Raw genomic sequence first — 21194 nt, forward strand, 5'->3', positions numbered from 1 at the left:
ACATGGACTAACAACCATAGGTTCGCAACCGTTGTGCAGGCTTTGATAGGCCTAGTGGCCTCCTCCTGTGTCGAAGTTCCTTGGAAGGGATTAGAGTTTGACATAGGTATATGTCGGCTTCTGGCCAAGAACAAGCTGTAAATTTGGACAAAGCAAGGGAGTGCACATCAAAAGATGAGAAACGCAAAACAAACGAGTTGATTTGGCTTGGATTTACAAATCAGCTTTGGAATGCTGCTGTCAGAGCAATAACAGCGATTATATCAAAGTAAACACAATTCAACTGAATTGAGATGTGACAAGTGATTTGCATGAACTGGGTTTAGAAGGTTTGAAATTATTCTCACATCTGTAGTGTATAACAGCTGAAAGTTGCCAATAAATGACTTAACATACCTACCTGCCCCATTGAAATAGACAACTAGCCTCTTTGTGCCCACTCAAGGATGTTTGCCGATTAAAGGCAAAAACAAAATAAAATTGAACACCAATAACACACGTACATTCCCTATTCCAACCAGCATGCTATTTCAGGTTCAGGTGACCTCAGTGACAACTATCAACCATGCTGTGAAGCATCAGCCGGTTTGCTAGCTTAATGCCTACGAGCAAAGAAGCCATCCTTATGGATGGAATAATTCCCCAGAGTTGTCTTATTAGTCCCCTACCGGTGTACACCAGAGGGGACTATAGGTTTGCACTCCGTCCCTCTGTCTGTCAGTCTGTCTGCCTGTCAGTCCGTCACGCAAAGAACAGTTTTCCGGACTTTTTTTCTAAACTCTTAATGCTAATGATTTCAAACTTGGTACATGGTTTCTTCATGATAAGTTACAGATCAAGTTCGAACTTCACGACGTTTCGATCATCTTTGACAAAGTTATGGCACTTTGAACTTTGGTAATTTCCCCAACAGTTTTCCGGACGACAGACTGCCGGTAGGGGACATGTATTGCAGCGCAATACTCAGAATGCTTGTTTTATTACCCTTGCCTGAGGAGAGGGTATTGCATTTGAGTCCATTTATTTGTTTGTTTGTCTGTCTGTCTGTTTGTCTGCACAGAATAAATATGATTTTCTATGCAACCGTTGGTCCGATTGAAAGGAAATTTTCACCATAGGTGCAAGTCCACCTGTATAATATTTAAATTATAATTATGACGTTATACGTCACATGGTATGGCCACCATCTTGGAAAAAACGAAAAACTTTGCACCTCTATATGTCCGAAAGCGCTGCATGGAAAAAATTGAGACATGGCGCATTGTAAAGAACTCTCCATGGGGAATAAAATATGTTAATGATGATGTCATAGGTGCCTCCATTATGACGTCATAATTCGACAAGTACAAAACTTCATCCGATCAAGATGAAATTTATTGAGCGTCATTTAGGGATAAATTTGTGGAGAAAAATAAATTGATGATGTCATCGGTCAGGTGGTTCGGCAGCCATCTTGCAAAAACACGAAAAAAAATTGCACCTCTATATCTCTAAAAGCGCTGCATAGGAAAAATTGAGACATGGCTCATTGTAAAGAGCTCTCCATGTGGAATAACATATGTTAATGATGATGTCATCGGTGCCTCCATTATGAAGTCATCATTAGACAAGGACAAAATTTCATCCGATCAAGATGAAATTTATTGAGCGTCATAGAGGGATAAATTGGTGGAGAAAAAAAACAATGATGACATCATTGGTCACGTGGTTTGGCCGCAATATTTGTTTTTAACACAAAAGCCTTAAAAACCACTGAAAACACATCCTGGCGAGGGTCGGCAATCTCTGATTGCTCTTTCTTGTTAGTATTTGTAATGCATGTTCTCACCAAGAGCAGCCCTACACCATATATAATTATATTTAAATAAAGAGAATTGGGCCCATCTCCCCAACCTGAACCCCTGGTACTATGATTTTGTTTTACCCTCTAAACTCCGAAAGCCTTCTTATCTACACCCAGAGTACAAGCACCAGTTTTCAACATTCACAAATTCCTGAAAAGCTATTCAAGAGCTCTGTTTATCGGATGAAGTAAAGTGGCAAGTACAAGAACGTTGCTAACTTCAACGTCATGGTATCGTCTGTTGAGTGAGTTTAGCATCTCCTACTTCATTGTCTGTACTCCGCAGTCATCACTGTGCTTCTCAAGAGTTCTCTGGAAGACCCCATATGAATGTAATGATGATGGATGCAGATGCTTGATTGGAAGAAATGGATAGTCTAATTTCCACAACAGGGTATTATAGCACAGCAACAATCGTAGTAGACAGATCAAGCTCAGTTGGAAGTTGTGGAATATTGTCCCTTACTTAACCCGAGCACACAAAGTAAAAAGCGGGGTTAAGCAATTGGTTCATCGGTCTATCCACAGGCATCAGATTATGATTAAGGAACAACTTATTTAAATTGAATGTTATATTATGAGCATGAATCGGAAAACAAACCTGCCACTTAACAGTCCTTTGGCTCTGAATTTGTCCAGATCGCACATGCACTTGTCGCACATGCACTCGCACATGCAGGAGTGAGATAATTTTTTTCCTCTGTCTGCCTGCCTGGTGGTCAAACAAAATTGAAAATCATTCCAAACAGGAAACTTACTGTTTTTATGCCTCCGCCGACAAGGTCGCCGGAGGCATTATGTTTTTGGTTTGTCCGTCAGTCCTTGCTTCCGTCCGTACGTCCGTCCGGGCTAAACCTCGTTTTTCTCAGCAACCATATGTCCGATTGAGACGAAACTTTCAGGGTAGAAATGACACCCATTCAGAATGTTTTTATGATAATTGTGATGTCATAGGTCACGTGATATGGCAGCCATCTTGGATTAAGAGCAAATAATAAAAAAATTATTTCTCGGAAACCACTGAATGGAAAAATTTGAAACTTGTCAAGTATTCCCAATGGGGAACAAAAGCATGATAATGATGACATCATAGGTGAAGTGGTATACCAGCCAAAAATGTTTTAATCGAATTCCTTATCCTAAAAATCTGAAATTGCATGCAGATGATCTATGACCCATTTGTATTGAAATATAAAATTTATGACATCATAGGTCACATGGTTTGGCAGCCATTTTGGATTGAAGGAAAATATTAAATAATTATATCTCTGAAACCGCTCACCCTATCGATGCGAAATTTTACAAATATCATCCAACAGCACTGTTGCATATAGTTTGAAAATGATGATGTCATAGGTCACGTGGTTTGGCAGCCATCTTGGATAGAAAAACGAACCTTATCCGATCAACACGAAACTTCACAAACGTGATCCACTACCCATACATATGCAGTGATGGCACCTACCCGTTGTGGGACTATGTGGAGGCATATTTGTGACACAGTCGCATTGTTCTAGTTTAAGGATGTCATAAAGGACGCAAACAACAGGCAGGAATAACTAACGTAATGTGTTAGATAGGGTGGTGTAATAGACACTGTGTAAACAGCGGTAAAACAGCAGTATATTCCTGAATGAAAATTATTTTTATATGACTTTTACAATCTTTATTTTATTTATATTGAACTATATACTTTAACACTGTATAACATAAATCACCCTTTGTCACTTCTAAGAACCTCCAGTCTTGGCAGCACTTGGATATTATGTTAAATAAGGTGGTGTATAAGGGTGATGTTTTAGATTGCTTCAATAGTGCTAAACTTTCAGAATTTAAAAAAAAAAATCTTTAAAATCATTATTTAATTGAAATTGAAGTCCTACTTGAACACTGCGTGGGTTAACGTGTTCTATGAACTTTCTAGTTGAACATGCAGCAAGAGCTACCTTCTGTTATAGAACACTTTGTAGCATATTGTTAAGTTTGTGGGGAGTAGGCAATACCTTCGTCCAGGTAGAATTGCATAGGCAGCATGCTCCAAATATCGTGTGGCCATCTTGATTTACATAAGTCAGGCCGGATGTCGTGTAAGCGCGTATCTTCGTTCCCATCACGAGGGGTGGGGTTGTGTTAATTAGTTACGGATTATGGGTAATTAATCCCCTGTATGTAATGGCCTCTGTTATTTTTCCTCTGTTCCTTATGACACATGCAGCACACACACCCAGCAAGAAATCATGCATTTAGAACACTAAATAAAACCAACCGGAAGCAGGACATTGAGCACTACCGCTGATAACACCGACTTGTTGAGCACACAGGCACAGGCAGGGCCATGAGGCCACGCCCCAAAGAGCAGTGATTGGTCCAGGATTGATTGGCGCAAGGACTGCTAAGATGGCAATCGCTGATAGGAGCAGACACGGAGACGTCGTGAGATGACGTCAGAGCCTTGAGTATAAAAGAGCGCTCTGCTGACATTTTCCCTCACTCTCTCTTGATTTCCGCTCTTTTTCTTTGTCTCTCGAGTCCTGGTTTTGAGAACGAACTGTCGAGGTTCTGGACTTCCTGGCATCGTCTGGCTTTGGTATTAGTGTTGGTGAACGAGATCGTGAGGACAAGCTCGGCTGGAACGACCGAGTGGGTGCGGCCTGTTCGCTTCGTGCAAGGAGCCAAGAGTGAGCGGACCGCGTGGCAAGGCCTAGTTCGCGCCCACGGGCAGTGCAGCCTGCAGTTTCGCGCGCAAGGACGTCGAGACCTGTGACGATCTTTGACGATTCTTGACAAGGTTCAGGATCAACTCGGAGCCAAGTGCCCACAATAAATAACACACATTGATTTTCGTTCTTTTATATTTCCCTTTGTCTGTATTCCGGTCTGTGTGGGGACGTCCCATTTAGGATATCAGTCTTATCTCGCATTTTCTTGTTTGCTGGCATTCATTTTCATTAAACCTGTTTATTTGTACCTTTTAATTCCATGTCGGTTTGAGTTAATTGATTATATAGGTGCGAAGACGTCGGGTGGAAGCCGCCCAGGTAAGTTCGTCATCCTCCTTTCCCTCGAGTGCAAAGAATACCGTCATTTTTGGATTGAATGCCTTGGAGTAAAGCTCGTTTGGTCATCCGTGTTGTGCTGCGGTGTTCACTACAGGGTAGTCACATGACAATATAAAGGGTGGAATTCCACTAGGTAGGTTAATCGTGGTTCAGATGATGCACAAGAAGACCCAAGTTTTGTTGCATCCCTTTAAGTTGTATGTAGGCTGAAGGGGACCACTTCAAATGCTCTACAATCTATCTGTAGATAACCGGAGTGTGAATAACAGCTCTTTGTGACAGAGCACCATCATGTACGATCAATTGAAAGTTAAGAACAAAAACCCAGATCTGGAAATTAGCAGTCCCTCACAACCTTGGCCATGTTGGCCGCATTGTCAGGAAGAATGAGGTGGAGCTGCTTAAGTTTGAATGTGAATAAAGGCATATCAAGAGATCAAGCTGTCTCTTGATATGTCATTCTTCAAACATCTCAACGTATCTGGCACAAAGATACTCTCCTGTGTGAGAGTCGCTGAGACACTAAGCATGCAGCACAGCAGATTTATTTTCAAAGGAATATCAGCGAATGGACTAAACTCAGGATAGTGTCACAGCTTATTCAGGTACTTCGAATGGCGATGGAGAAACTAAACCAGGAAATATTGCAAAGTTGATTTCGCTCCTCTAAAATCACACCTGAGTAAATTTTGGTGACAACGATCTCTGTCACATAGCACCTACTAAGAAGACAGTGGCGTGGTTTGAGCACGTTCAACAAGTTTTAAAAATCTCTGTCATCCACGATTGAGTAGTTGACAATTTCATTTCGTTAATTCCCTGGTGGATACACTATTATCTAGGATGATTGATATCGCAGTGTCGCACATGGACTGCGCTCTCTTCCAATGACAACTGTCATTTTCTTATAACCTCCACCACCGAAGCTGGATGGAGGTTGTGTTTTCACCCCTGTCTGTCTGTTTGTCTGTGAACAGGATATCCCCAAATGTTGTGGACGGATTCTGATAAAAATTTGGCAAGCTGGCTGGAGGTTGTGTTTTCACCCCTGTCTGTCTGTTTGTCTGTGAACAGGACACAAATGTTGTGGACGGATTCTGATAAAATTTGGCAGAGAGGTAGTGTATGTGACAAGGACAAAATGATTAGATTTTGGTGAAGATCCGGATTCCGATCTGGCTAGTATAATTTTTAAGCGATTCTTCACCAATGGGAGATGGGGCCAAAAACGATATATAGCAGGATATCTCAAAAAGTTATGGATGAATTTGGACGAAACTTAGTGGACAGGTTGGGTGTGTGACAAGGAAGAATTGGTTCAATTTTGGTGAAGATCCGAATCCCGATCCAGCTCGTAGAATCTTTTAAGTGATTCTTCACCATTGGGGGATAGGGCCAAAAACTATATATAGCAGGATATCTCAAAAAGTTGTGGACGGATTTAGATGAAACTTGGTGGACCGGTTGGGTGTGGGACAAGGACGAATAGATTCGATATTGGTGAAGATCTGAATATGGATTCGGATATGAGATTTATTTAATTTTCAAGTGCTTCTTCACCATTGAGAGATCGAGTGAAAAGCGATATATATATATCATTTGGACGTTATGGAAAAAGTTATGGACGAGTTATGACTAAACTTGGTGGATGAGTTGGCAAGGTGACAAGAACAAGACGATTAGATTTTGGTTCAGGTCCCAATCCATATCCGGCCTATCAGTGGGTTACAAAACATAAACTGTTCAGCCTGGCGGAGATATGTGCTCTACCGAGTGCCGTTCTAGTTTTCTCTACATCGCTTACTGACTCAGCGGCTTTCAACGCCTCATATTTCTGGAAGTTCCGCATGTGTTTCATTCACAAATGAAGCATGAGGTTTGTTGTGTTGAAAATCTTTGTTGTCTTTCCTCCGTGTGAAATGGATTGTGAACAAGCATTGCAGACAGCAAACCTACACGTGTCTTCCCCCTAATATAAATACGTCCCAGATGACTGACCGCTTCTTTCTCTCAGTTCTTCCGGTCTCCAATGAGCATGCTCCGTTATCGGTATCAGAATGTGGCATCATTACTCCGACCAATATTCTACAAAGGAAGCAATATTACCAATAGCCAATATGATTATCAGTGTGACAATAATCATTTGTATAAAAAGTGTGACATTGGCTGATGCCAATTTAAGCTTTGAAACTTGTCATTATTTTTTGGACACCTTGTAAAAAAAACGAACCTGAAAATACCCATAAATCTCAATTGGAGTGACCCTTGCAAAGGCAAGACTAGAAGATGATTTGAACAATATTGGCAAAAATCAGCACAAGAATAAATAATTCATGGGGATGCAAAACTGTGGGGAGGAGAAATGTCCTCAAAATTTTTATGCCCCATGAATCGCTATTTATCACAACTCAATGTTACATATAATAGCATATTGAAGAGATAAGGGGAGCCACATTAGACGGTGGGGAGTGGGGTAGGGATGGGGATGTGGAACTATTAAGGGCCTACCTGTAAGCCACCATTTCACAGTCTGGAGACGTCCAGCTCAGTATGCATGATTCCTGCATGCACAGGTAAACAAGTGCAATTATGTACTGGTGTGTTGTAAAATGGATACGATAGTGTGCTTGTCTGTGGTGGTGAAGATACGTGCAACATTGATCACTATTGACAAATATAATCTGCTACTACTACTACTTCTTCTTTAACCCTTTGAGTACGGATGACGTCCAGTGCCGCAACCCACGAAAAAGTTTTGTATATGGATGACGTTACTACACGTCATCGACTATACCTATAAATAGATCGTCAGTACGTGGTTGCATTCCCGTACCAAAATGCCAAATTAATCCCGTACCGGGGGTATTTTTATCCCAAAAAAAATCCCGTACTCAAAGGGTTAATGGCACCAATTATTCCCACTTTCTTTAGGGGTCAGCAGAGGGGGAGCTTTGGTCCAAGTCTTTCATGAACTGGCTGGCCAGGCCTGATGTGCAACTGGAACCAATATGGGCTGCTACTTTTCAAGATTACACCATGACATCTTCAACATCCACAAGCCAAAGCGACCAGACGAGTCCCCAGCTTAAGATCCGTCCAAGCAATCGCACACTTTGTCATACAATGCCCTGCCTGCGAAACACCAATCCAACAGTTTATATTTGGGCCAAGAATCAAACCCAGACGAGACAACTGAAAGGTATGTGTGCTACTTCTGGATTAACCTGTCAGATTGTTGACAAGTACATGGTGTTCCAAAAAGACCTCAACAATTTCGGTTGTTAATATTTTAGTACCACAATGGTTACAACAATACCCTTTGTTTTATATGATACAGAAACTCAACGTTCTCTTTATTTTCAGGTCTCTTGGTTTAATGTAAAATAAAATGGTGACTCCACAGGAGAAAGCTCAGTGCGTCTAATGCTTCATCGAGACAAGTTCCGACACGTAAGTTCAGCGTGATTTTCATACAAGGTATGGAAGGAATCCACCATTGCGGAAAAATATCAGAGAGTGGTACAAGAGGTTTAACGAGATTGGAAGTTGTCAGAAACAGAAAAGTACTGGTCGACCAAGGACAAGTGCAGCTGTTGAACGAGTGCATGAATCATTTAAGCAAAGTCCCAGAAAATTAATCCAACTCGCATCCGGAGAATGCGGACTACCAACCACCACTGTACACAAGATTTTGCATAAAAGCCTGAAGGTTTATGCCGACAAGGTTCAGATTATGGAGGAACTCAAACTAAATGACGGACCCAAACACGAGGTGTTTGCCTTGGAAATGTTCAGTCACATAGAGAATGATGAAAATTACCTGAAAAAGGTCACGGTCACAGACGAAGCTTGCTTTCATGTATCGGGGAAGGGCAACCGGCACAACGTGAGGATATAGGGCTCTGAAAACCCCCACGTGATTATTGAACACATAAGTGACAGTCCAAAGGTCAATGTGTGGTGTGGCCTTCTCCATGACCGCTTGGTGGGTCCATTTTTCTTTGCGGAGGATAGTGACCTCATCAATTTACATGAACATGTTCGGAAAGATTTGCCTTCCCACAGATTAAAGATCTGCAACCCAATATCGTATTTGAACAGGACGACGCTTCCCCTCATTGGGCCTTAATCGTTTGAGCCGTGCTGAATGAAAATTTTCCAGGTTGCTGGATTGGTTGAGATGAACCAACTGTGGCTCCCACCATCACCAGACTTAACCCGCCTTAATTTTATTTCTGTGGGGGTTTGTCAAAGATGTTGTCTACAACACCAAGGTGGCAAAACCTGCAGGATCTTTGTTCTCGGATCACAGCTGCATATGCACACTGGTGGACACAACATGCTGAGCCAAACATGGCAAGAACTCATGTACCGCTTTGATGTCCTGCGCTCGACAAACGGAGCTCACATTGAAGTGTATTGATGATGTGCACAAAAATTGGAGTTTCTGTATCATATTAAAAAAGGGTATCGTTGTATCATTTGTGGTTCTAAATATATATATATATATACAACCATGGTTATCCGGGTCTTTTTGGAACACCCTGTATAATATGATGCATAATATGTATAAACCTGTATCATGTGATGTGAAATAAGCAGCTATGTTAACAATTTGGTTTGTCATAACAGTATGTCAACGATAATAAAAAGGGTATATCAAATTACAACTGCCACTCAACACGAAGGAATTTGTAAGTGTAGAAGATAATGGCATATTGAAAGCATAAAGCAATGCAAATCAAAGTAATGGGCATGGGATTTAGGGAAGGTGTAGTTCAGAGGGAAGTAGGGTAGGAAGAGGCTTCACTTGAAGAAAAGATAGCTTGGAGGGCATGGCCAATGGGAGGATGCGGGATCCTTGGGGGACAGTGGAGCGATGTTGGCATCGTGTGTCACTCACAAGCTGAGACAGAAGGTTGGCTCGAAGTGCAGGGTCCAGCAACCATACAGCCTCACCCCGGTATGTCAGGTGGGCAATGATGCCTGCTGCAAAGTAACTCACCTCCACCTTGCTATTACACAAAAGCACACTGAAGGAGTGGAAGGAAGAAGACAATAGTTCAATGCCACATTGAAAAAAACAAAAACAACAATATCGTATCATCATCATTCACAGCCAAGTGAAATTTAGGGTTTGCAATGAAGGAGGCAAAAATTAATACAGAATGCATTTTCGCCTTTATCTCTTTACTGCATTTTCAAGTTACTTTTCCCTACAATGTCACATTGTTGCCAATTCCATGCAAAATGATGTCAGAGGTCTTTCGCACACACACATGACCAATTGTTGCAATCCCTGACCCATAATGCAGTATAATTGCACTTGACACCTGCAATTTATTGTACCTTTGTTCACAAACTCAACTCGTATTCATCATGGTGTTCACACCGCTTGACAGCCTAGTTGCTTAACGTGTCGAAATCGATTGGATTTATTATATTAGCGCCCACGAGTTGAGTGATATGAGGATGATGATGCATATGGCATAAAATGAAAGTAGTTGCCTTATAATGTAGATAAAAACCCAGATTCTATTTTATATTAAGAGGTTCTGATAACGTTCAATGTGTGTAGTCCGAAGTTAAAGTATTGTTGAAGTGGTCGAGCAAACCGTTACAGGTGTTTCGCTTATTATTGCATCTTTACTGGCATGCACAAACCCAATTTACCCGCCTAATGCATTTATATGCCAATTTATCTCGCGTGATGTAGAACTCCCGTTCCCTGATGACCACGAAACAAGTTCTCGCTAACCAACGGTTTATTAACACCGAGCATTGGAGGGGAAGAAAAAGAACAACCACACACACAGTGAATCAACTGTAACAAATGAATAACAAGACGATGTGTGGTTTATTAACGATGTAGATTTATCTTCAATCCAATATGGCTGCCAAAACACGTGACCAATGACATCATCAATTTAATTCTCCCATATAATTTTTGTGTACATCATGCTCAATAAATTTCAAACGGATCAGATCAGCATTCTACTTATCTAATTATGACATCATAATGAAGGCACCAATGACATCATGTATATATGTTGTTCCTCATGGGGAGTACTTGACAATGAGCCATGTTTCATTTTTTCCATGGAGCGGTTTCGGAGATATAGAGGTGCAAAGATGTTCGTTTTTTTTCGAAGATGGCACCCATACCACGTGACATGACGTCATAATTAACATTTTAAAATTCTGCAGCGGGAGGCGCTCCTATGGTGAACATTTCTTGGCAATCGGACCAAAGGCTGCAGAGAAAAGCATACGCATTTTGTGCGGACAAACAGAGACAAACAAACAAACAAATGCACTCAAATGCAATACCCTCTCAGATAGCGAGGGTAATAAATTAACCCCTTGCACCCACAATACCAGGTCGGAACTTAATTTACTTAAACTTCCTCACACATGCAGGGAAACCATATAATACTTAGCAGGGGATTGACGAGACAGAGATTAGAGAAGAATGAACCAATCCGCAATGCTGTGTGGGATTACGACGCTAGGAAGGATCACAAAGCTGGGCAGGATGTGTCCGCAACAAGTGTGTGTCCCTCTAAGGAAAGCCGGACAACAACATATGTCCAACCTCAAGACCAACGTGTGGTTCTCAACAGAATCCTCTAATCTCCCGTACCCATCCAGCCTGGAGTGTGCCAAGGCAGTGTTCTGGGTGCACTGTGCAGTCCTTTCCTTATCTTCATCAAAGGATCTCTCTGATCCTCTGGAAAATCCTCTATCTCTTTACTGATGATTCCACCATGTGCCATAACATCCCTCATCCTACACATAGGAATGCAGCAGCCTCTTTGCATTGAAAACATTTGCTCCAGACATTGAAAAAAATCACAACATTGTCAAACACTTGGAATATGTCTTTCAATGTTAACAAATTTCACACTCTCACTCATTCTCTTTGAAAGGACTGTCTGGCAAACCCTCCCATATACTTTCTTAACAATCCTCTTAAAGAGGTTCAGTCACTCAAACCATTGGGCCCCACTATCAGCCATATTACTTAGGCAAACAACATTTCAAAGTTGGCCTCCAAAGCCAGCCGCCGAATGGGAATCCTGTCATGCAAGGTGCTTCCTTAGCACACCTGAACTCTTATCCATCTACAAGGCCTTCATCCGCATCCTGGTGGAGTACTGCTCTCCCCTCTGGGTTGGCTCCCCAACTTCACACCTTGCTCAGTTTGATGCCGTGCCAAGGCCTTCAAGGTCATTGGAATCTACAGTGATGAAGCTGAGTCTATGGGCCTGTTACTTTGACATTGCAGACAGGTCTTCTACCACTTCCTTTCTGGTCATGCACCCTTAGCTCCTTCCATGCCTTCCCAGGTTTATGCAGGGTGCACGCAGTCCACCAGCAACGCCCTTCTGATGAAACTCCCAGAAACAATGTAATTTAATGTAACAAAAATGTAAAAGTTTTTGTGATTTGTGATTTTTTTCCCCCCCATTAATATCTATACTTTGTCTTTGATTTGCCAAAATGAATTTGTGATGTCACCAGCGTGTTTCACATTGAATCAATAGCACACAGAAGTAATATGTGGCAGTCTTTCCATAATTTCTGTAAAAAACAAACTAAATTTGCTGCTTTTTCTCATACAATTATGCAAGGTCAAAAATGTTACAATGAACACATTTAGTAATTCTCAGTTGTTGTTTTTTTTTAGATGTTGTTTGGTATGCAGCTTGGTTGGTTGCATCATTTCTGGGAGCACGGCTGTGCCGCTGATACATTGCCCCTGATGCAGTTCCCCTGTTACCAGTAATCTGGTACTCTTTTTGCCGACCTTGGAAGGATGACACGCTGAATCAACCCACATGCTGTTATTATCAACGGCACAACAGGGGCTCAAACTCAAGACCCTAAGATATTAAGCCAGCCGCCTTAGCCGTTAAGCCAACACCAGGCTTACATTTTTTTTAGATATGCTTTCTGTTTTAACTGTTTAGCAGGCGATGGCGATGGAGAGGCGATGGTATGGAGACTTCAGGCGATGGCGAATTCATACAGGCGATGGTATGGAGACAAGTGTGTTGTGGTGTTACAAACACAGCAACTTACCCAATGTGCTCGATGAACTGTTTTCTCATCAGCTTGGGGTGCAGCTCTATCACCTCTGCGATATTGTTCTGTTAGTTTGGAAGGTGAGGTTAAGGAAATTAGAAAGACAGATGATGATAGTTGATGGCCACACAAAAAGATGATGTTAAAACTGGAACAACACTCTTCGACGTCATGACGTTGACCAATATGCCTCCACCCACATTATTACATCATTATACATACCTGAACCAAGTTTGAATTTCATCTCTTCAGCCGTTCTCAAGTTATAGACCTATTACAGACTTTGACCTTTGACCTCTTGACCCCAAAAATCAAATAAGTTCATCTTTGCATCACAACATATACTTGTACCAACTTTGGTCAGCATCCCATTACTGGTTCACAAGTTATTGCGGTAACAATTTTTAGGGTGTAGCCCATAGGGCAAAGCCGTCGAGAACAGTGTTTATCTGTCCGTATGTATGTATGTATGTATTGTATATATGTATGTATGTATGTATGTATGTATGTATGAATGTATGTATGTATGTATGTATGTATGTTCCCTCAAACGTACACCAATCAGATCTGAGGATCTGGTCACATGACAGGGATGATGTAATGTCATTACAGCGGTACGACGGCTGACTCCACACACCGCCATTTTGATTCCTATGCCGTTCAGGCCGGACATATCGTTGAACCTGTCATGTATCACAATCTGTATGCTCTCCCTTTACGTTTTTCATTCATTGTGCAACACAAACAAACACGTGAAACACATGAAGTAAAACACGTGAAAATAAGGATCTTTTATAACACTCGATTGTTATCGTGGCTGTGGTTGTTGTTGTTTGTGAGCTCCTTTGTGCCGTTTTATTGCACACTTCTGTACAATATTTTATTGTACCTTTCCTATGTCATCTCCAGGCGCTGCAGGACGTCATTGCCGGGCACCCAAGGGGGCCCGGCAATGACACGCGCTGAAAGGGAGTACTCAGTTTTCACTCCGGTTGTTGTACCTTCTTTCTGTTGTACCACCTGTTGTACCTGTTGTACCACCTTTCCTTCACAGATTCGGGTGAAACGGTGGTGGTTTAGGTCTTCTATTAGCCAATTGATTAATTATTTAATTATTTAATGATTATTATTTATTTATTTTCATTATTAATCATTTATTTATTTTCTTTCTCATCTGGGCAATTATATCTCAGGCACCTTTTGAGCGAGGAAGCTGATATTTGGACATGACAATGACCAAGTAATGTGGCTATAAAGGATATTTTAGATTTATTGATTGATCAATTTATCGATTAATTATTTATTGGTTAATCAATTAATTTTTTTTCCCGATTAATGGCTTATTTAATTAATTTTCAAAAAGTTACAGCTTTGGATGAAGCACTGGTGGTTCAGGTATGCTATCAGCCAATTGATTAAGAAAATATTTTATGATCACTATTTATTGATTTCAATTATGCAATTAATCAATCAATTTATTGTACACCTCTCCCTCCTAATACAGTCTGGATGAGCTGCACAGCGGAATTGTCGGGCGCCAGGGGCGCCCCAGCAATGCCGCGCTAGAGGATATTTAATTATTTGGCATGGGGGCAGTGTACTTTGAATGTATCTGCACTTGTTTTCTTGTTTGTTTTCTTGTTTGTTTGTTTGTCCGGGCAATATTTCAGCCATCCTTTGAGCTGGGAAGCTGAAATTTCAGCACAATAGTGAGCAAGTGCTTTGGCAAAACGGTATTTTTTGTTTTTTGATTAATTAATTAATTGATCAATTACTTAATTATTATCGATTTATTAAGAACTTATTTATTTCCTTTCTCATCTGGGCAATATCTCAGGCACCTTTTGAGCTAGGAAGCTGATATTTGGACAGGACAATGACCAAGTTATTTGGCTGTAAAAGTTATTTTTGATTTATCGATTAATCAATTAATTGATTAATTATTTAATGATTCGATTAATGACAATTATTTTTATTTTTATAAAGTTACAGATTCGGACAGATTCGGTGGTTTAGGTATTCTATGAGCCAATTGATTAATTATTTAATTATGTTATGATTATTCTTTATTTATTTTCATTATTAATCATTTATTTATTTTCTTTCTCATCTGGGCAATATCTCAGGCACCTTTTGAGCTAGGAAGCTGATATTTGGATACGACAGTGACCAAGTGATGTGGCTGTAAAGGCTATTTTTGATTTACTGAATAATCAATTAATTGATTAATTAATTAATTATTCGATTAATGACTTAATTAAAATTTTAAAAAGTGACAGATTCGCATAAAACGGTGGTGGCTTAGGTATTATATTAGCCAATTGATTCATTATTTAATTATTTTATGATTATTATTTATTTATTTTCTTTATTAATCATTTATTTATTTTCTTTCTCATCTGGGCAATATCTCAGGCACCTTTTGAGCGAGGAAGCTAATATTTGGACATGACAGTGACCGAGTGATGTGGCTATTAAGGATATTTTTGATTTATTGATTGATCAATTAATTGATTAATTATTTATTGATTAATCAATTAATTAATTATTTTTTCCCGCTTAACGACTTATTTAATTAATTTCCAAAACGTTACAGCTTCAAATGAAGCACTGGTGGTTCAGGTATGCTATTGGCCAATTGATTAAGAAAATATTTTATGATTATTATTTATTGATTTTAATTATGCAATTAATCAATCAATTATTATTGTACACCTCTCCCTCCCAATACAGTCTCTATGAGCTGCACAGCGATATTGCCGTGCACCAGAGGCGCTCCGGCAATGCCGCGATGGAGGATGTTATTTATTTATTTGGCATGGGGGCGGTGTTCTTTGAATGTATCTGTACTTGTATATTTTTCTATTAATTCTCAAAATATCACTACTGTATATGCAATTTTCTATGCTCGTTCCATGTCCTTCTGAAGGGTTTCTGCTGTCGTAGAATAATAAATGTTTCCGTTCAAACTGCTGTGTGAATAAACCATACATTAGGGCTTCTTCCTCTTCTTCAACTCGCAAATGTGTGATTAAACAAACGATTTTTTATGGCGTTGATGTTTGGTTCCTGTGTTTACAGCATTTGTCTCTGTATGTGTGTATGTCCCTCACATATTTATTCTACATATTGGGTGAGTTTTATAGCCGACAATTACGCTTCTGAAAGGTAGAATGTAATGCCATTTGGCTTTGCCAGTTATGTTTCTTTCAACACACTTCAGGGAACGTCCATTTATTACGTCATATACCTGGTTGGGGCAAATTATCACACTTGATGATTGGGGGGGAGCAGAAATTATGACAACAGGGTGATGATATATGATGGGGGGGAGGGGCGTGCATGCCCCCCAGATAAAATATAATTAAAACTTTGATTAAGGGCTCTTCAAACATTGAAGCATTTCTTATGACTGCCTCCAACCACCCTAAGCCTGGTGTGGCTTAACGGTTAAGGTGAAGGGCTTGGGATCCTGGGGTCCCGAGTTTGAATCCCGGTCAGCTGTTGAATTAACACCAGGTGGGGTTGACTCAGCCTGTCATCCTTCCGAGGTCGGCAAAATGAGTACCAACTCAATGGGTCCTCTCTCAAGGAGGTTGGTGGCAGGATTTGCACTCCGGCCGCTGTAAAACACCTCATTCCATAACATACACAGTGGTATGTGTCGGGATGGTGGTGAGGTCACTTTGATAGTGTTGATTAATTGACCAACATATAGAATAAACCAGTGTCTCAATGCAATCCCTTCACTTCCATGGTGACAGACAGCTTAGAGACATGGAGTTCTTCAAAATAATTTAATACTTACATTATTTGCTAACTGGTATCTCCACCCAGGTCATACTATACTCTTCAACGAAAGTATGAAAGAAATCTGGCTACACTGCTGTTAGACTTTTGGTCTTGTTTATCTAACGTGACCTCTGACCTTTAACCTCGTGACGCCCCACCTCCCATCCCCCCAAAATCGAATCAGTTCATCTTTACCTCATTATACATAACTGCACCAAGTTTGACAAAGATCCCTTTAGCTGTTCTCTTGTTATTGCGGCAACGAAAACCTATCACGGACAGACAGATAGACAGATGGACGGACGGACAACCTGAAAACATATTGCCTCTGGCGAATTCGTCGGCAGAGGCATACAACAAACAAATGAGATTGACTTTGGTACCATGAATGTATTTGCACATAAATGGCATTTCACAAAGGTTAAAGATCTGTAACAAGTTACATTTCTGAGAGCATATTGATTAATGCTCTCAAATACGTTACTTTAAATAATAAGAACTAGATATTTTTTTACCAGTGAGCTTCGTTTTTCTTTGCTCTTTTGTTATCATCTACAAATGAAGAAGAAAAACACACCGTGTACCCCTGTGACGTCACAGCTATCCAACAACCAGAATATACAGGCTAAACATTACCTCACTCTGGTATCAGTGAGAAACACTGTGTTGTTTCGATGTGATTAATAAAAGCACCTTTATTATGCCATTAAATACCAGGTGTGTTCACATCAACAATACAATAAATGAGTTGACAATACAATCAGATTATTGCAAGCAACATAAATAAACTCCATAAGCCACAGAACTGAATTTTCCATTTAATATTCCTCATTGAATTAAAGAATCTTTAGGAATAGATCTTTCTGGTCTTTAGCTGAAAGTTTCTCCAACAACTTCGGTCGCTCTTCCTTTCCTCCGCTTTTCCGTTCCGATGACACGATTGCTGTCTCTCCAATGATAAATCGACTCTTTTTGGCTCTCTTTTCTCCTCTAATTCCACAATGAATGACTCCAACATTCCAGCTCCCTTTGATGCACTCATTACCAATGCATTACCAACTCATTACCAACCCAATGATGCATTTCATTACCTAAAGGTGGTTTATTGAATTAAAGAATCAAGGAAATTAAGGAATGGTGCTCATGTAGTTTAAGGTTGAACACTTACAATCCTACAAGTATGATTATCATTTCTCAGATCATAAAGCTTACAAATCCTTCCCATGCAGTGCCATACCACTGTCATCCCATAACAGTCTACATACCAGCTCAGACCTTCTTATCCCAGGTCCTAAGTGTACAAAGCCTTCTCAACGCTCAGCAGTCGAGCTATGGAGTAAGGATTTCCTTGGTGCACTGGTGCTGCCATATCTCAACTTGCATACTTAGAAGCACTGGAATCCAAGGCACTGAGGTTAATGGAAGTTTTTCAGGACCATGTGGCGGAGGTGTAAAACCTGCTTCTCTTCCGCCACAATCAGGTTGGTGACTTAGCAGCTCACCTTGCCTCGTGTTTCGGGTTGCACCACCAGCCTTATCAGCGATTTGTCGCCCATGAGCCAAACGGGATCGCACTCGCTCCAAACCTTGTAATCCTCCCAAAATTCAGGCTAAGTACTTTCCTCCCCTCTTTTATTCCCCCCTTTCCTCGGATTCTGACTAATCCAATTTTCTACTCCCCACTTCTTTAAAATGATGAGCCATTGCAATCTCGTGTGTAACTTAAGGTTGAATTGTATCTCACTTAACAAATGCAATCCTCATTTATCGTGGTGTTCACACCACTTGATAGCTTATTACCACAACAGTTATAAAACAGAACTAACAATAAATGTAACCCTCCAGGGATTCCTAATCCTCTTCCTACTATTTTCTAATTTCAATGACTCTCATATATTGTCCAGCCATACTTTCCAAAATTTACCCTATTTGTCAGCTTTTCATGTGTGTTTGCTCTTTCTTGTGTACTCAGATAGGGTTATCATATTTTAATTTAATTACATTAATGAACAGGTTTATAAATAATTAAATTGATATATGTGGGAAAATTACATGTCCAGACCAGGAATCAAACCCAGATCCTCTGGTGAACCGTACCAGTACCATCTGAACATCTGGGCGATCCTAGCTGAGCATGCAATTTTCCCACACATATGATTGCCACTCTCTCTCTCTTTCCATCAATGCTTCCGGGGCACTCGCTGCCAACCATAGGAGCACCAATGGCCTGATCACGAGAGGGTTTTCCTCCAATGGGGGTACAAATCCATTTGTGATCCTTCCCATGGAAGGAATTTGAGACTGAATGCATAAATGGTTAATCAAAACCAACATACAACTTACAAACAGATATATTCTAACAGGATAGTTTTGAGCCGTGTAGTTTTGGTATGACTCCTGACCCAACTATAAACAGCCACCCTGGTGAGCTAATTCACATACTCAATGAACCTCATTCTCATCAACTTTTGAAAAAACCTCCGAAACTTCGCACACTTGCGGGATGCTATGTGGCCCACCTTTGGTTTCACAAAATTTTCACATCTTCTATTATTCTCTGGGGAAAATCCTGGTGTGAATGGGCTTTATCCTTCTTCCCGAAATAACCCATTGATAGCACAACATGCCTCTACTGCTTCAAACTATGATGTTGAGAGAAAAAAATAATTAAATCCTACTTTTTTTTTGGACAACTACTGCTTGTGCTTAGAAAAATATAAATTGTCTCCACAAGTATGTTTGTTTGGCACTTCAGTCCCAAGAAACATGTATGTTATGCAAAGAATTTGGCTCCTGTAATGCCATAAACCAGTTATTAGCCCCCCAACCGTCACCCCGCTCCCCTCCCCTGCGCAGCATGAAATGGAGTTTGCAATCGCTCCCTCCGTGTGTGTATGTGTCTGCTTGTTAGTCTGTCCAGGCCATAACTTTTTTACCGTTTGAGCTTTTATCATCAAATTTTCAACAAACCTTCACTGTAAGAATATAGCGAAAATAATTAACAATTGGGTCAAAATGTGAAAGGGCAAAGTCATAGTAACTACAAACAGCCATTATTAGCCCCACCACAGCATGTCAAGCGTGAGTCACCCCGTTTTATAAAACAGTTTCCATGTTTCTTTATTTATTTACCATTGAGCTTGAGTGTGTCTGTCCAGGCCATAACATTTTTACCATTTCAGCTTTTGTCATCAACAAACCATTATTATGATAATATGGAGAACACAAATTAATAAAATGCACAATTTTTTAACAGCCATTTTCGGCAAGTTTAGTTTGAGTACAAAGCCGACACAGATGGGCTTTGCATTTTGAGATGCTTTCTAGTTATTTTTTTGTTTACCAATAATTACAGAAAAAAAAATTAAGATTGAAAAAGGAATGCAGATGAAAGTTAGCATAGTGAATTAATTAAATGGAACTTACCAACAGTCCTAATACCTTCTGCTGCACTGAAGGATCGTTTGGGAACGTCTGAAGGTGGAGGTGGGTGGGAGGAGGAGGGGTGTATTCATGAAGACAGGATATAACAAAATACAATAGACAATTGTAAAGAAAAGAATCGAGTCAGTTAAATATAAAGAGAAAAGTGTGCAATGAAACAATTTGTATCAGCTTTAAGGACAAGCCAAAAACTTCAGAAGAAGCAATTTGTAATAAAAACATGTCCCGTCACCTTGGCAATGGAGGCCGCAGACTCACATCGCAGGTTTAATAACTAGCATAACATGACAGCCAAGTTTATACCGAGAAACAAAAAAGCATTTTGCTGTATACACCAAAATAATGGAGCTGTCAGGATAGCTTGGAGGAAGCTTACTTGACTTTGAGCTACCTAGTCTGGGTGAAATTCCCAAATTGACTATAAGCAGGCAGGACGTTTTATCGAGTGTACGTCTGACTGATGGGATGTTTATCTGGGGACGCATCTGCTAAGGCTGATGGGAATATAGAGAGGTCAGAGCAAAACAAAATCAATTGTATAACAAAAATAAGAAGACAATATTCGATTTCATATCGATGGCGAAACAGCACTGTCATTGTGCTGTACAACCCAACATTCACAATTGCTACAATGATATTACAATAATTGTCTATTGTCAAGTCTGCCTTTGAGTAGCAATTTTAATACCACAAAATCCAGCTGTTTCATACATTGCAAGTTTTTGAGATCCACTGCTTGTCGCTGCTGATCACCGATATGAAACATGGCCAAGGAACCCGATTTGATGCAACATGATGGGGTCCTGATAAAAATTGGTGATGGAATCTGCAGTTAAGCCCTGACCATGCATTGCTTGGTATCTCATAACATGATGATGCAGATTACAGACAAAGACATGGACTGGGTGTGCACACACACACACTACAATGTAGCTATAACACATTATAAAAAGGACAAAAAAACTGAA

General features: G+C 40.3%; 1 protein-coding gene across 3 annotated transcripts in view; it reads right to left on the reverse strand.

The window, feature by feature from the left end:
- ZYG11B (zyg-11 family member B, cell cycle regulator) overlaps positions 1-21194 on the reverse strand; it is an 86362-nt gene that overhangs the window by 12005 nt on the left and 53163 nt on the right. For all 3 annotated transcript variants that reach the window (XM_078771253.1, XM_078771254.1, XM_078771252.1), the window contains 4 exons: positions 20209-20256; positions 12988-13055; positions 9806-9935; positions 7411-7463 (listed from right to left, as the gene is read on the reverse strand). In XM_078771253.1, coding sequence (XP_078627379.1) covers positions 7411-7463; positions 9806-9935; positions 12988-13055; positions 20209-20256 — 299 coding nt within the window. The remainder of the gene's footprint in view (positions 1-7410; positions 7464-9805; positions 9936-12987; positions 13056-20208; positions 20257-21194) is intronic.

Source organism: Myxine glutinosa, chromosome 2 (genome assembly GCF_964187855.1).
Source record: "Myxine glutinosa chromosome 2, kmMyxGlut1.1, whole genome shotgun sequence".
Classification (NCBI taxonomy): domain Eukaryota; kingdom Metazoa; phylum Chordata; class Myxini; order Myxiniformes; family Myxinidae; genus Myxine; species Myxine glutinosa.